The following is a 13,380-nucleotide window of genomic DNA, read 5'->3' on the forward strand; positions in this document are numbered from 1 at the left end:
GTTGGGAACTCATAAACTCCCATCCTGTCGTAAATTGAAAAAATAAGTAATTTATAAACCTACTATTAATCATTTTCATTGATCTAATCAAATCTCTCACACTTAATCAACCAAACTTATTAAGATCATTAACATTAATTAAACGACGGTAATTTAACCATCACAAATAATCTATGAAAAAGAGCCTTCCCATGAATATACTATTTGATGACCCAATTTTGTCTATCTTATCGACGCTCGAACTTCCCCTCTGACCCCAATAATAGGGTTCTTTCATAAGCCCTTGGATTACGAGGATATGGGTTTTAGGCTTACTTTTATAGTCTATCCCTACGGGCCGGCCCCACTGCTTACCCACCCGTCCCAGTCCCCTTACAACACACATGCTCCCTACCTACCCCCATCCCACTACTAGGAAACCAAAAACCCAAACTCTCTGTTTCTCTCCCCCAATCTCTAACAATGGCGGCAATTTCAACTCACACTATTCTTCCCATCAAACCCACACAATCTTCAATTTCCAACAAAGGGTTTTTGGGTGGTTCTGGGTTCTTTGATTTGAGAAAGAATGAGTTATCAAAATCCAGGGTTTTTGTACCTCAGCAAAAATTGGTCATTTCAGCTATCAAAGATAACAATAATGCGTCGGTTTCAACACCTGAATCTTCACCTTCTATTGGAAGGTCTAGGTAAATTAATCTAATCAATTTCATTTTTGTTTCAGTGAGCTGCAATTGTAGGTATTCTTGATAAAGATTGCTCTTTTATGGTTGAATTCTTCTGGGTTGTCATTTGTTTGACCTAGTTTTAAGTTTCTGCTTGTGTTTAGGTCTATAGAATATTGGAATGTTAAGGAAATTTGGGATATAAAAGAAGTAAAAAATGAACAATTTTGTGGGGATTTGAGATTGATGTATTAAGAGTTGACATTGGAGAATGAAGGGAAAAAGTGATCATGTTAAGAACTAGATTAGTGCACCGATGCTGTGAAGGAGCGCATATTATGTAATTACTGAATAGATTGCATGCATGGATAGTTCCATTATAAGGATGTTAAGGATAATGTTAGTTGTGTTTTCCTCTTGATTGGTTGGGGCTTAAGGATTCGTGATAAGAGCAGAAATTTAGTGAAAATGCATGACATGATAATTGGATAGTTTATCTAGAGCCTCACTAGAAAGAACTGATATATTCTTGCAAGAATGATTTTATGAATTTTGTAAGACGTGGTTCAGTTTTTCTCTTAATGCATGTCCTTGTTCGTGTATACCTATGAAAAGAAGTTGGATCTAAAGGTTAATGACCTGCTGCATCCTATTTTGTTTCATTCTCGGGTAGTACAGGTTACCTGACATTTTTGATTGTCTCCTATTTGACACTTTGTTCTATATAAAATTTTATTTATACCAGCATTAGTTTTAATTTCGTAGCTAAGAACGAGATTTCATCAAAAATGCAGGGTAAGACGCCATACAATTTCCGTATTTGTTGGTGATGAAAGTGGAATGATAAACAGGATTGCTGGAGTGTTTGCTAGAAGGGGTTATAACATTGAGTCGCTTGCAGTCGGTCTGAATAAGGACAAAGCACTCTTCACAATAGTTGTTTCTGGAACTGATAGAGTGTTACAGCAAGTGGTAGAGCAGCTTAACAAGCTTGTTAATGTCTTGAAGGTACTAATCTCATCCCTGAGCTTTCAGTTGCTAATTTAATTTCTATGAGTTACAGTTCTAGTGTTGTACTCAAGTTACGTTTGGAGTCCAACTTGCATATATTCACTTCTTTTTCTTTCATAACATAACCTGATACTAGGTTCTTAACATAACCTGATACTAGGTTATTAAATTATGTTGAAATGGTTTCCTTCTGTAGCTCTCTATCTCTCTCTCTCACGCACAACAGAGACATACTTGCCGTTTTCGCTTATCTACCTTTTAACATTTATTTGATTGAATTTACAAGGTGGAAGATCTCTCATCAGAACCACAGGTAGAACGTGAATTGATGCTCGTCAAACTCAATGCTAATGAAAGCAATCGTGCAGAGGTAGCCACTGTCGCAAAATGTCATCTCTTTAATAGGAAATGCTGATTTGAGGACAAACCATCAGCTACTCTAATTGTTGTCTGCATTATGCTCAGTCTTGGGCCCAAGTCCTATAGCGTTTGCGTTAGGGCTCTTCTCCGACACATGCTAGGAGACATGGTTCCTCTTTCTCATTGAACCTTATCTGACCATATCTAAAACCCAAGAGGTTCCGTGATACCACTGGGGGTAAAAAAAGAAATTGTGGTCGATTAGAAATTGCAGTTCTTACCATTGTTTTTGTTTGAGGTGCTAACTCAATATCTTTTATTAATCTTCAGATAATGTGGTTGGTAGACATATTCAGAGCAAAAATTGTCGACATTGCGGAGGACTCGTTAACTATAGAGGTGCTTATGAAAGTTTACTTCTTGTATCGGTTCTTTGTTTCAAACATGTGCCGTGTTGGCAATGTATCTTAGACAGTAGAATTTGGTTCGGTGCTGGATATGTCCATAAAGTAATTGTTAGAAAAAGTTCAAAAAAATAATATGCAGGGATGGTAGTCAGAGATATTTTTGGTTTTTCGCAGATTAATAGAATCTAAGTTCAAATCGTATTGAGAATAATATGTTTGGATGCAGTTCCGTGCAATTTTGTTGTAATGGTACTGCCACCAGTGATGGAATGTTCTTATACGTGGTACTCCAGCTTTTAGTTGGTTTTTTTTTTCTCTTCGTTTATATATTGGTAAAAAGAAAACAAAAGTATTTGAAAAAAATGAATTTCTTTGTTTGTTTGTACTGGTCCCTAAGTCAAATGGCTAAAGTGGTTTGGTGCCATTTCAGGTAACTGGAGATCCAGGTAAAATGGTTGCTGTTCAGAGAAACTTCAGCAAGTTTGGGATAAAAGAACTCGCAACAACTGGGAAGGTTAATGCTTATGTAGTTTCAATAATGTGTTTTTATGTAATTTCACTAGCGTTCATTTGAACAAGTCTTGCAAGCACCATTTTCAAATTCTTGCCTCTTATATAGATAGATTGCTTTGAGACGGGAGAGGATGGGCGAGTCTGCCCCTTTTTGGAGGTTTTCTGCAGCTTCATATCCTGATCTTGAAGGCACAATGCCCATCGACTCTCTTTCGGAGACTACAAGCAAAGCACTTGAAGCACAGCCAAACTTAACTACAGGGGTATATCTTTTTGTCCGAATTTGTATCATGAGCGGCTGTTTTCTGTGGAGTATAATCTAGGGATTCATCTTAGTGTGTATAAGCTGGTTCACCCGCGTTGCAGAAGACTAATTTCTGTCACTCATGAATTGGATCCGTTATCATGGATATCGTTGTACAATTGTTTTAAGTTTAAAACATAGTCCCTATTTAATCATATTTAACTTTAAGTGATGATCTCTCTTTTTTCACTTGAAGGGTGATGTTTATCCAAGTGAACCTTATGATGGTTTCTCGATGAATCAAATTCTTGATGCTCATTGGGGCGTGCTTGACAACGAAGATGTAAGAGACCTTTTGGAACCACTTGGTTTTATCATCCAGATAGAGAAGTGAATTATGATGCTCTCTGTATCTAATTTTTTTTTTTGCATTTTTTTCAGTCAGCTGGGCTTAGATCTCACACCTTATCATTGCTTGTTAATGATTGTCCGGGAGTGCTGAACATAGTCACTGGTATTTTTTCTCGTAGAGGCTACAATATTCAGGTATGCCATTTAGTCATTTCTTTTGTTTATAATTTGTGTAATTGTGGTGATCTTGTGGGTTCCCATGTCCTTACCGTGATTTCTCAATTATTCTCCAGAGTCTTGCTGTTGGACCTGCAGAAAAACAGGGCATTTCTCGCATTACAACTGTTGTTCCTGGTACTGATGAATCAATTGGAAAGTTAGTTCAACAATTGTATAAACTTATTGATATTCACGAGGTGAGTCTTATTCTATGTGGCAACTTTTGCGCATCAAATATGATTTTAGATTCTAGTGTCTATGAAACTATCAAAACGGCTAACAAAAAAACCTCAGGTTCGTGATGTTACACACATGCCATTCGCTGAAAGAGAATTGATGTTGATAAAGATTGCTGTAAATGCTGTTGCAAGAAGGGATGTCCTTGACATTGCTAGCATTTTCCGAGCAAAAGCTGTGGATGTGTCTGACCATACAATCACCCTAGAGGTTTGTAATTCTCCCTAGACAATAGTCACTGCACGGTGCGAACTTACATGATATATACTATATAGTATCTTTATTGTCCTTTAGGTGATTCCAGCTATGGTTTAGCACATAGCAGTGAACTGCATTGTTAGGTCAGAAAGATTTTATGTGGCACGAGTTCTGAATGTGCTAGGTTGAATACTGTCTAAGAAATATATCAAAGAATTGGACATCTTCGTTGTTCACATTTATATATACTTGTAAATTTTTCTGGCAGTTATTTGTCATGAACCAAGGGTTTCGTGTTGTTCATTTTTTTTTTCATTACTAATAATTGAAACTTAATGCTTTTCCCCCTTGTCAGCTCACTGGAGATTTGGACAAAATGGTTGCGCTACAAAGGTTACTAGAGCCTTATGGCATTTGTGAGGTATGTTACTGTAACTTAATATTTCAGGATATCACAGTGGCTTCGGCTTGTGTTTCTGCTGAGAGTGTGTTGTATGGGACACATTTAACTTTTTGCATCAATTCACTTCTGGGGATTGGGATTATGAGCAGACACGTTTTTTAAGACCTGTTAAAACATGACTTACAAATAATACGAGTCTACAATAATTGGTTTCAAATAGTAATCATTTCAGACCAAACGTGGATATCCAAATTTGTTAGTTTATTTTTTGAACCACTGGTCACTGCCAACCTAAGTCCCCGTTCTCTCACGCTCATGGGCTGTTTTTTTGGGGGTAATCTAGCCACTGCTGAATTTTTATGCTATTCTGTGTTGTTCTTCTCTGAAGGTGGCAAGAACGGGAAGATTGGCACTTGTTCGTGAGTCTAAAGTAGATTCCAAGTACCTGCGTGGATATGCCTTGCCGATTGACACTTGTTCTTGAGTCTGAAGTGGATTCCTAGTACCTGCATGCATCTGTAATGTTAAGGGTTATTGTCAATGGAAAAGAGAATAATGTGCTTTGCACTTGTAATAGTAAGGATTGTTGGCTTGCCGAACTGGCAATGGAAAAAGGATAAGAACGTTTAATGTTTTGTTGTAGTCAAGGTTTTCATCAGGCAGTTTGTAAAGGAGTTGGTTTTAACTTTGTTTATAGATGAGTTCGGTGACTCTGATATCATGAAGTGATTTCTTCGGCTCTAGTTGGGTTTCCTTTCTCTCTTGTAAATGTCCGTTGGGATTTAGTTTCAGATCTAAGAGCAATTGAAAATCAGTAGATCAGGTTATCTTGATCAACGCAGAACATAATATTCATAGCATGCAAAACAAACAAGCGACAGAAAACCATCTGAAAGGATGGAGAGGATGGCAAAGCGGCCAGGATTGAAGCAGTGACAAACTGTATATGTAAGATGCACGGTAATTACTCGCGGGAAACTACGATGACTTGTTTCCCAACGTTGCGCCCGGTGAATAGCCCTATCAGTGCAGCTGGTGCATTTTCAAGAACTTGTACAGTATCTTCAACATACGCAATCTTTTCCTCTGCGATGTATTGCTTCATCACTTCTATGAACTTTGGGTAGACGTGAAGGTGATCGAAAACCAAAAATCCTTCCATCCGGATTCGTTTTGTGATAACAAGGAAATTGTTACGAACCCCTTCCGATTCTTCGAGGTTGTACTGGGAAATCATTCCACAAGCTGCAATTCGACCACGGAGTCTCATGTTTGCAAGGACTGCATCAAGCATCTTTCCACCAACATTCTCAAAGTAGATATCGATCCCCTCTGGAAAGTACCTGTAAACAATACATTAAACATGAGATGGATACAAATGTGAAGTTGGCAGGGATTGTAAACACCAACCTTTTCAAAGTTGCTACCAAGTCATGCTCTTCTTTGTAGTTAAAGCATCATCAAAACCAAACTTGTTCTTCAACAAATCAACCTAGATCGCAAATCATCAAGAAAGGCGAAACGAATTAAGGATCCTTGTAGAGAAGCATAAACCGGAAGGTTTACCAGGAAAACTGACGATATTTTTCACCTTTTCTTTGGATCCAGCACAGCCTACGACGTAACAACCCATAAGCTTTGCAAATTGTCCCACAAGTTGTCCGACTGCACCAGATGCAGCCGATACAAACACAAACTCTCCTTTCTTAGGAGAAGCAATCTCATGAAAGCCAACATATGCAGTAATACCCGGCATACCTAAAGCAAGATGCAAGAATGAAACTCAAAAGTACAAATGTACATAAATTGTCAAGTTCTAGCAACAATAAAACAATGGCGATGAAACTTACCAAGAATTCCGGTATAGTAAGAAAGAGGTAGATCGGTATATTTGATTTTCACAAGAGTTGAAGGTTCAGGATTTTCAAGGAGGCTGTATTGTTCCCAGCCAGTGATTCCCCAAACATAGTCACCTTCTTTGTAGTTTGGATTTCCAGAATCTATTACTTTCCCAACACCATATCCCATGACTGGCTGCACATATCAACAAAACACGAATTTTTTTACGAGTAAATCAAATTTCCTTGGGTAAACGCAGATATCTGTTCAGTATAAGGAGATTTTTGGAAATGAAGTGCAACGAGTACAAAATTTTTACCAATCCAGGAGTAAAGGGAGCAATGTAACTTTCAGCGTTTGTCATTCTGCCTCTCATGTAAGGATCACAAGATAAGTAAAGATTCTTCAAAAGAACAGAATTCGATCCTTCTGGTACTTTCAATTTGATTGTATTCAGCCTGGGGCGTGAGATTCGACAACACGTTCAGAATAAAAGAAAAGATTGACTATGGTCAACTTCAATTGACCACGGTCAAGGACAAAATGCTATTACCTTGACGTAATTTAAGCAATGATTTCAGGTGCAGAAAAGAATATATACAGTAAGAAAATTCAGCTATTAGAGTGTTCGGTTATGCCTCTTGGTAGTCTCATCCACTTCTTCCGATTCTTAATGAAGAACCAACATCTTTGCCATGATTTCAGTTCTTTTAAGATCCATTTCACCTTTCTTAGCCTCTGCTTCCATTCTCATTTTCTCCCCTTCTTTCATTGTGTCAATCTTTGCTTCCTCTGCTAACCATGTAATACTTTCTGCCACTTCCCAGCCTTGGCCGCCCCGTCATCTTCAATTTATCTTTGATGGTCTCAGAAAGTGATGTGCTACCACTAGTACTCCCCATTTCCATCAAAGTCTTGCAGACCCATTCTGGACTATCTTGGCTCTATATTCCTTTTCCTAGACGATACATAATCATAACGAGTTACTAAATAAAACTGAATTTGCACACTGCTCAATAGCAATATCCAATATTAACTACCTTGCTTGCCTCGTGTGCAGTATCATTTGATTCATGCGAGTCTAGGCAACTTCCGCTGATATTTGGATGAGGAAGAGTTTGAGGAGGAACAGATGGTGGCAACAGCAACAGTTGTTGTGGCGCTGCTGGTGAGTAAAGTAGTAGCACTGGAAGCAATTCGACGACTTCGAACCACAGGAAGCAATCTTCTCTTGAAGCCTTCAAAAAAACATTGATGTTCGCATATGGAATAGCTTGAAAAATCTTGGAAGCTCCCAGCATGATCATTCACAATTTTATCCAAATTTGAAGTTTAAAGGGCCATAATGACAAAGGTTGTTTCCTTTATACCACAACAGAACTTTGTTTTCTTCTGCAAGGGAAAACTGATCACAGTCAGAAGCCTTCTAAATGTATAGTAAATTTATAAAGAGCAGCTAATAAATCTCAACAACAAAAGAAATGTAATGTTATCGTCTTGTAATCCAAGCATAAGAGAAACTAATAATTTCAGCAACAAATAAGTTGGAAGCGAGAATGTTTATGTTTTATGTAGCAAGAAGGACATCCCTCTGTTCTATGTTAAAGATTATTTGTTTTCAAACAATGTTCCCCACTATCAAAAAGTTCCTTGTGTACATGGTGGCCATTAAATTCTACCTAGTTAAGTTAGTATATACACAGACTCTGTGTAATAATTCAAACAAGACTAGAAACTCTACAAATCAAATAAACAGCAAAAATTTAGACAAAAATCAATGAAAATGAGAAAAACAGGACTTACTAATGAGAGAAGTCATTACAGATGCAGAGACAATATGTTTCATAGGAGAGTTCATCCATTATATCATCACATACTGCTCTTGATTGGTGTTCCGAACTCTACAAAAACAACAAGTTTTCTTGTTCTTGCGCTAAAATTTGCTCCACATACTCTGTGGAGCAAATTCCGTTGTTGATTATATCTACTAGTTGTTTGCACTCTATAACTATGGATTATTGGTTAGAAATTTACCTGCTTAAGTAAGGTTTTTGTTCTGCATGAAGCGCATATGTTGCTCTGTCTGAACCTGCCGCTATGTGCGTGAAAGATTCTTGATCCACCCAAAAAAGGATGGAAGCATAGCCCACAGAAAAAAAAATTTCTTCGAAGGAAGCATCCAATCTAATTTCATCGATGACCATGATGAACTACTAAGAATATTTAGGCCTTTCTTGGGAACTGGAATTTCCTAATTTGAGTTATGAGGCCTATCGGGTTTTGGGTACTTTTTTCAAAAACAACTGAGCAGCATGCTTCCGTATAGACCAAAGAATGATTGTTATTTTACTTACCGTACCCAGATATTGATGGAGTCTGACTTAAATTGGGAGATAATAAAATTCATAGAGGAGCAAAACCAAATTGCTCTTGTAAAGGAACATTGCCGGAAAAGATGTTGTTCAGTTTCTTGCGCTTGTGACTTACACGTTAGACATGATGGAGAAATATGTTGTATATGAGCTATGATGGATAAATATATTGTATATGAGCTGCTAATCGATTTGAGGTAAGGAGAGCTTTTTGTCAAATTAATTAATAAAACAAATATTGTGGGTTACATTACGGTTTAACACAATTTTTATGCTAAAAGGATGCTCCACAAATATCAATAGTAGATTAACTTTTCTTTACGCAAACTTATTAACCTCAAAATAAGTGGATTAACAATTTTGGGGAAGGAGAGACCATTAGTCAAAATAAATGGACATGATGTCAGGATTTTTATGGAATCACTGACAACCGCGGAATAACAGAATCTTGAGATATTATGATGAATAATAAGTAAATCAAGTACAAGCAACGATAATAATACGAGAAAGATAAATCAACTCATAAGACATAAGATTTATAGTAGTTCGAACAATACATACAACGTGTATATATTGTCTACGTCCACTTTGAGCCGCACCAACTCAATCCACTATGAAGAAAAAACGATTACGACGTCGTGTGAATCCCAGGAAATCCTTGGTTACACCACAACAATTACCCGAGACGATAACCTTGTCTCTTGTTCCTCACCAATATGCTCTCACAACGAAACCCTAGCTTTTTACCCTAAAAGCTATACAATTTCTTCACACATAATTCTACAAGGCCTAAATACCTATTTATATAGGTTACAAACTTGGCCACCAAGAATTTTAGCTGGTTTAGGAAACCCAATTCCTAAATAACCACGGCTAACCTAAAATAGGAAATTAATTACTCTTCAATAACTAACACATGACTCATGAGACTATCTTAACCAAACTGAAGAAAAAGTAATGCCTCTGAAGGTACTGATGTATTAAGAGACTAATATAATGAATAATACAAACAAACATCACTGCCACTATTGTGAATCTAAGACTCTTCTTTTCTAAGACTCTTCTTTATGGGAACAACTACGCGGGTTTCAATATTTGGCGGTGCTTCAGAGAAAATCAATGAGTGAATTGATGCAATGAAACAACGATAATAAAGTTCTCAACCTTAGTCAGCATGTTTGCGAAAGTTTGTAAGTTCTTATTATGTAGCCGCAACAAATGCACTTCGACTTCACATCAATTTTGAAATATATACATGGGTTTAACTAAATATGTTATGTGCCTACAATATGACAATTTACTTACGTGCAATGAAAAATAACCTAAGAAATGACTGAAGGTGGATATATACCCTAAATATCCAGATACGATATAAATACGTTGTCTCAACCAAGGTTAAAAATGACCGAAGGTTACAATGTGGGAGTATTGTGCACACAAAGCACAAAAATGATATACTGATGAAGGCCTTAAAGTAATAAAGCATCGTCATTTGATCAACAATATTTTGTCTACGCGTGTGCGTTTTTTTTTTTTAAATAGACGCATATACATGTTTTTAGGAGTCCAGGATATGGGTTAGAAATAACAAAATAAAATCCCTATGAAAAGGATTCTATTTCCAATGTTATTTACTGGGGGACCAATATTACGATGAATTGAATCATGTTGTAATTTCACGAAGAAGCACATCACCTGCGTCAGCTATGAAAGGGATTCTGTTGCTAGTGTTATTTACTGTGCCAAAGATTATATGTTACATCATTATCAAGATGCAAACTCATGTGCATATTTATGGTGACGCTTGATTAAAACTATTCATACATTCACATATAACTCGAAGTGGCCAGATAAATCGATTTGGTTGCATCTCAAGGATTTGAAAATCGTCCCAACATTGTATCAAGAGGCTTCAACGAAGAGAAAAACTACCTCAATGCAAGTCACTTTAAGATGTAAAATATATGTTATATGCAGTAATATATATATATATTTTTCCTGATTTATTAAATCTTTTATAAAATTAATTTTTCAAAAACCAAGTGCATTCGATGCTTGTAATTAATTATTTATCATACATGACTTTCCAGTAAACCCATGGACAATATATTTGTTCAACCAATAGCAAATACTATATAGGTTACAAAATTCACAGAATATATACAAAAAATAATATATTAGTGCGAATTGATGAATTTTAATCTTAAAATATACCAAAAAAGAAAAGTTTTTGCCTTCTACATTTTAATTAGATAATTTCAAATTATTGGTATGAATTAGAAAATAAACATAAAACAACAAATACTTGGTAATCATTTTGAGAAATTCAATTATATAGTGAAATGTAGAAATTTAAGTTTTTTTTTTTGGATGCCAAAGATGATGAATTTTACTAACTAAAATCGTTTACATTGTCTTGTAATAGATGACTTTCAATTATACTACGAGGTTTATCTAACCATATCCTAGTGACACCGTACTTCCTACTGAATTTAGCTAGTCTATCAGCAGGTTTATTGCAATATCTAGAAATAAAATGACACTCCCAATAAGGGATAGTTCTTAAGAAGTCAATGAAATCTTACAGAATAGCCTCACTCTCCCAAGATATCACCGGTTCTGAGTTGTTAATAAATCCTGCAATCCCTTGCAGATCAGTTTCAAAGACTACATGCGTATATTGCAGCTCCTTTCTCCAGTTGACAGCCTCAAGAAACGCTAGGCACTCTGCTTGTTCGCAGTCTTCTATTCATGCATAACATTTTGAAGAGACTCCCTACCATTTTCCTGCAAAATCTCGTAGAATAAGGGAAACACCTGTCAGACCAGTGTTAATACAATAAGATGCATCACAGTTAATCACAAGATATGGATAAACATGTGGTTTCCAGGTTGGTTTGGTTGATATATTGTGCTGAACAGTCGGACCATGAATCTGTTGTTTCAAATTCAGCCTGTTGATATAGTTTGCAAAGCTAGTAGCTCTTCTGATAACAGCCTTTGGGTCCGCCTTTTTATTTTGGAAGTTGACTTCACACCTTTTATTCAATATAGTCCAAGATACTATCATGGATAGATTTAACCACCGTGTTTGTGAATCTTGTTGTTGTTCTTGATTCATCCAATGTTCGAATATTGCAGCTACGCAATTATAGTTTCCAGAGATGACATTAGAACCACCATGGATAGCCATCCATACAACCCTTGAGAATGGACAGAAGAACAATACATGCAGGATAGTTTCATAAAACTGGTTACAAAAAGGACAGGAACGATTTATGTATCTGCAGTTTCTGGATAGCCTCTCTTTCGTAGGGAGGATGTCAGATAAGCACTTCCACCAGAAGTGTTTAACTCTTGGCCATGTATGTATATTCCATAACTCTTTCCATCTTATATCAATATCTTGAATCATCATGGACACCTGCATATTTCCCAAACTCTGCTCATGTAGCATGTTATAAGCAGATTTATGCGTGAAAACCCCATTTCTTGTTAGATTCCATACAAGTTTATCATCTGCAGCTGAGGGTGTTCTCATTTTAGAATAAGTTGTGCCGTGTCAGAATCAAAGAGGTGTTGAACTATAGGAACATTCCACATCCTTTCTTCCTGAAACAGTAAATCTTGAACCCAATATAATCTTCACTGTCTTCGATTCCCTGTCTTGGAACTGGAGGTGTATTTAAACCTATTCCCAAATATCTAACCAGATTTTGATTTTATTACCTCTTCCTAATCTCCACCGGCTGTTTGACTTGATAAAAGGAATTTGTTTCATCACCCCATTCCATGCCCATGAACTTCTCGGTTTAGGACTATCATGTAGAATACTGGTACATGGAAAATACTTTTCCTATATAGCTTTTATCCATTGTTCTTCTGAGTTTACACACATTCTCCAGGCTTCTATGACTAGGAGTGCTTGGTTTATAATCTTTATATTTTTGAAACCTTAACCTCCTAGATTTTTATGTAACGCTAATCTTTTCTATGAAGTGACATAAGTTCCATTCTTGTCCTTAAATCCTCACCAAAAGTCCCGCTGTACAAAATCAATTTGTTTGATGGTTTCGGCTGGAAGTTGTAAACAGATCATTGGATACATTAATATTGTGTTGGTGATGGTCTTTACCATTAATGACTTGCAGCATTGAGACATTGATTCTCCATTCCACTGAGTTAATCTACCATTGACTCTATCCACCAGCTTTGAGAAGCACTCAATTTTTTCCTTCCCAATTAACAGTGGAATACCCAAGTACCCTTCATTAATTGGAATTCACCTTTGGTACTTCTAATCTTCTAGTAAGTAATCTGCAAAACCTCTGCGGCACATTAGCACTATAGTTAACACTTGACTTATTGAAGTTCACAATCTAACCTGAAGCAGCCCCAAAGTCTTCAATAATTGTAAGCAAATTATTAACATTATGAATTATATATAAACCTGTATGAATAAGAGGCAATCGTCCGCGAAAAATAAATTGGAGATTGAGGGAGCACTTGGAGCAATTTTTATACCTTGTATGTCATTATTCTGTTCAGCTTGAAGTAATTT

The 13,380-nt window shown here is 36.5% G+C and overlaps 1 protein-coding gene, 1 long non-coding RNA gene and 1 pseudogene across 2 annotated transcripts; 1 reads left to right on the forward strand and 2 right to left on the reverse strand.

Annotated features, from left to right (window-relative positions):
• Positions 1–426: 426 nt before the first annotated feature.
• On the forward strand, positions 427–5,329 carry LOC113318485 (acetolactate synthase small subunit 2, chloroplastic-like). Its single transcript, XM_026566649.1, has 12 exons — positions 427–689; positions 1,460–1,673; positions 1,963–2,046; positions 2,367–2,435; positions 2,874–2,957; positions 3,067–3,219; positions 3,457–3,543; positions 3,642–3,746; positions 3,845–3,967; positions 4,065–4,217; positions 4,561–4,626; positions 4,997–5,329. Exons 1-12 carry the CDS (start codon positions 463–465, stop codon positions 5,090–5,092), a joined length of 1,461 nt encoding a protein of 486 aa, XP_026422434.1. The 5' UTR covers positions 427–462; the 3' UTR covers positions 5,093–5,329.
• Positions 5,311–7,241, reverse strand: LOC113318490 (annotated as a pseudogene).
• Positions 7,242–7,486: 245 nt separating this feature from the next.
• LOC113318497 lies at positions 7,487–8,407 on the reverse strand. Its single transcript, XR_003344588.1, has 2 exons — positions 8,251–8,407; positions 7,487–7,839 (listed from the first exon to the last, which is right to left on the reverse strand). It is a non-coding gene; the product is annotated as an uncharacterized LOC113318497 (long non-coding RNA).
• Between the last annotated feature and the right edge of the window lie 4,973 nt (positions 8,408–13,380).

This window comes from Papaver somniferum, chromosome 1 (genome assembly GCF_003573695.1).
Source record: "Papaver somniferum cultivar HN1 chromosome 1, ASM357369v1, whole genome shotgun sequence".
Classification (NCBI taxonomy): Eukaryota; Viridiplantae; Streptophyta; class Magnoliopsida; order Ranunculales; family Papaveraceae; genus Papaver; species Papaver somniferum.

Excerpts from the sequence above, each read along its gene's own strand:
- LOC113318485 (XM_026566649.1), top strand. The coding sequence starts at position 463 with ATGGCGGCAATTTCAACTCACACTATTCTTCCCATCAAACCCACACAA. Across the intron at positions 2,047-2,366 it reads ATGAAAGCAATCGTGCAGAG|ATAATGTGGTTGGTAGACAT; the intron begins GTAGCCACTGTC and ends ATTAATCTTCAG. Across the intron at positions 3,968-4,064 it reads AACTTATTGATATTCACGAG|GTTCGTGATGTTACACACAT; the intron begins GTGAGTCTTATT and ends AAAAAACCTCAG.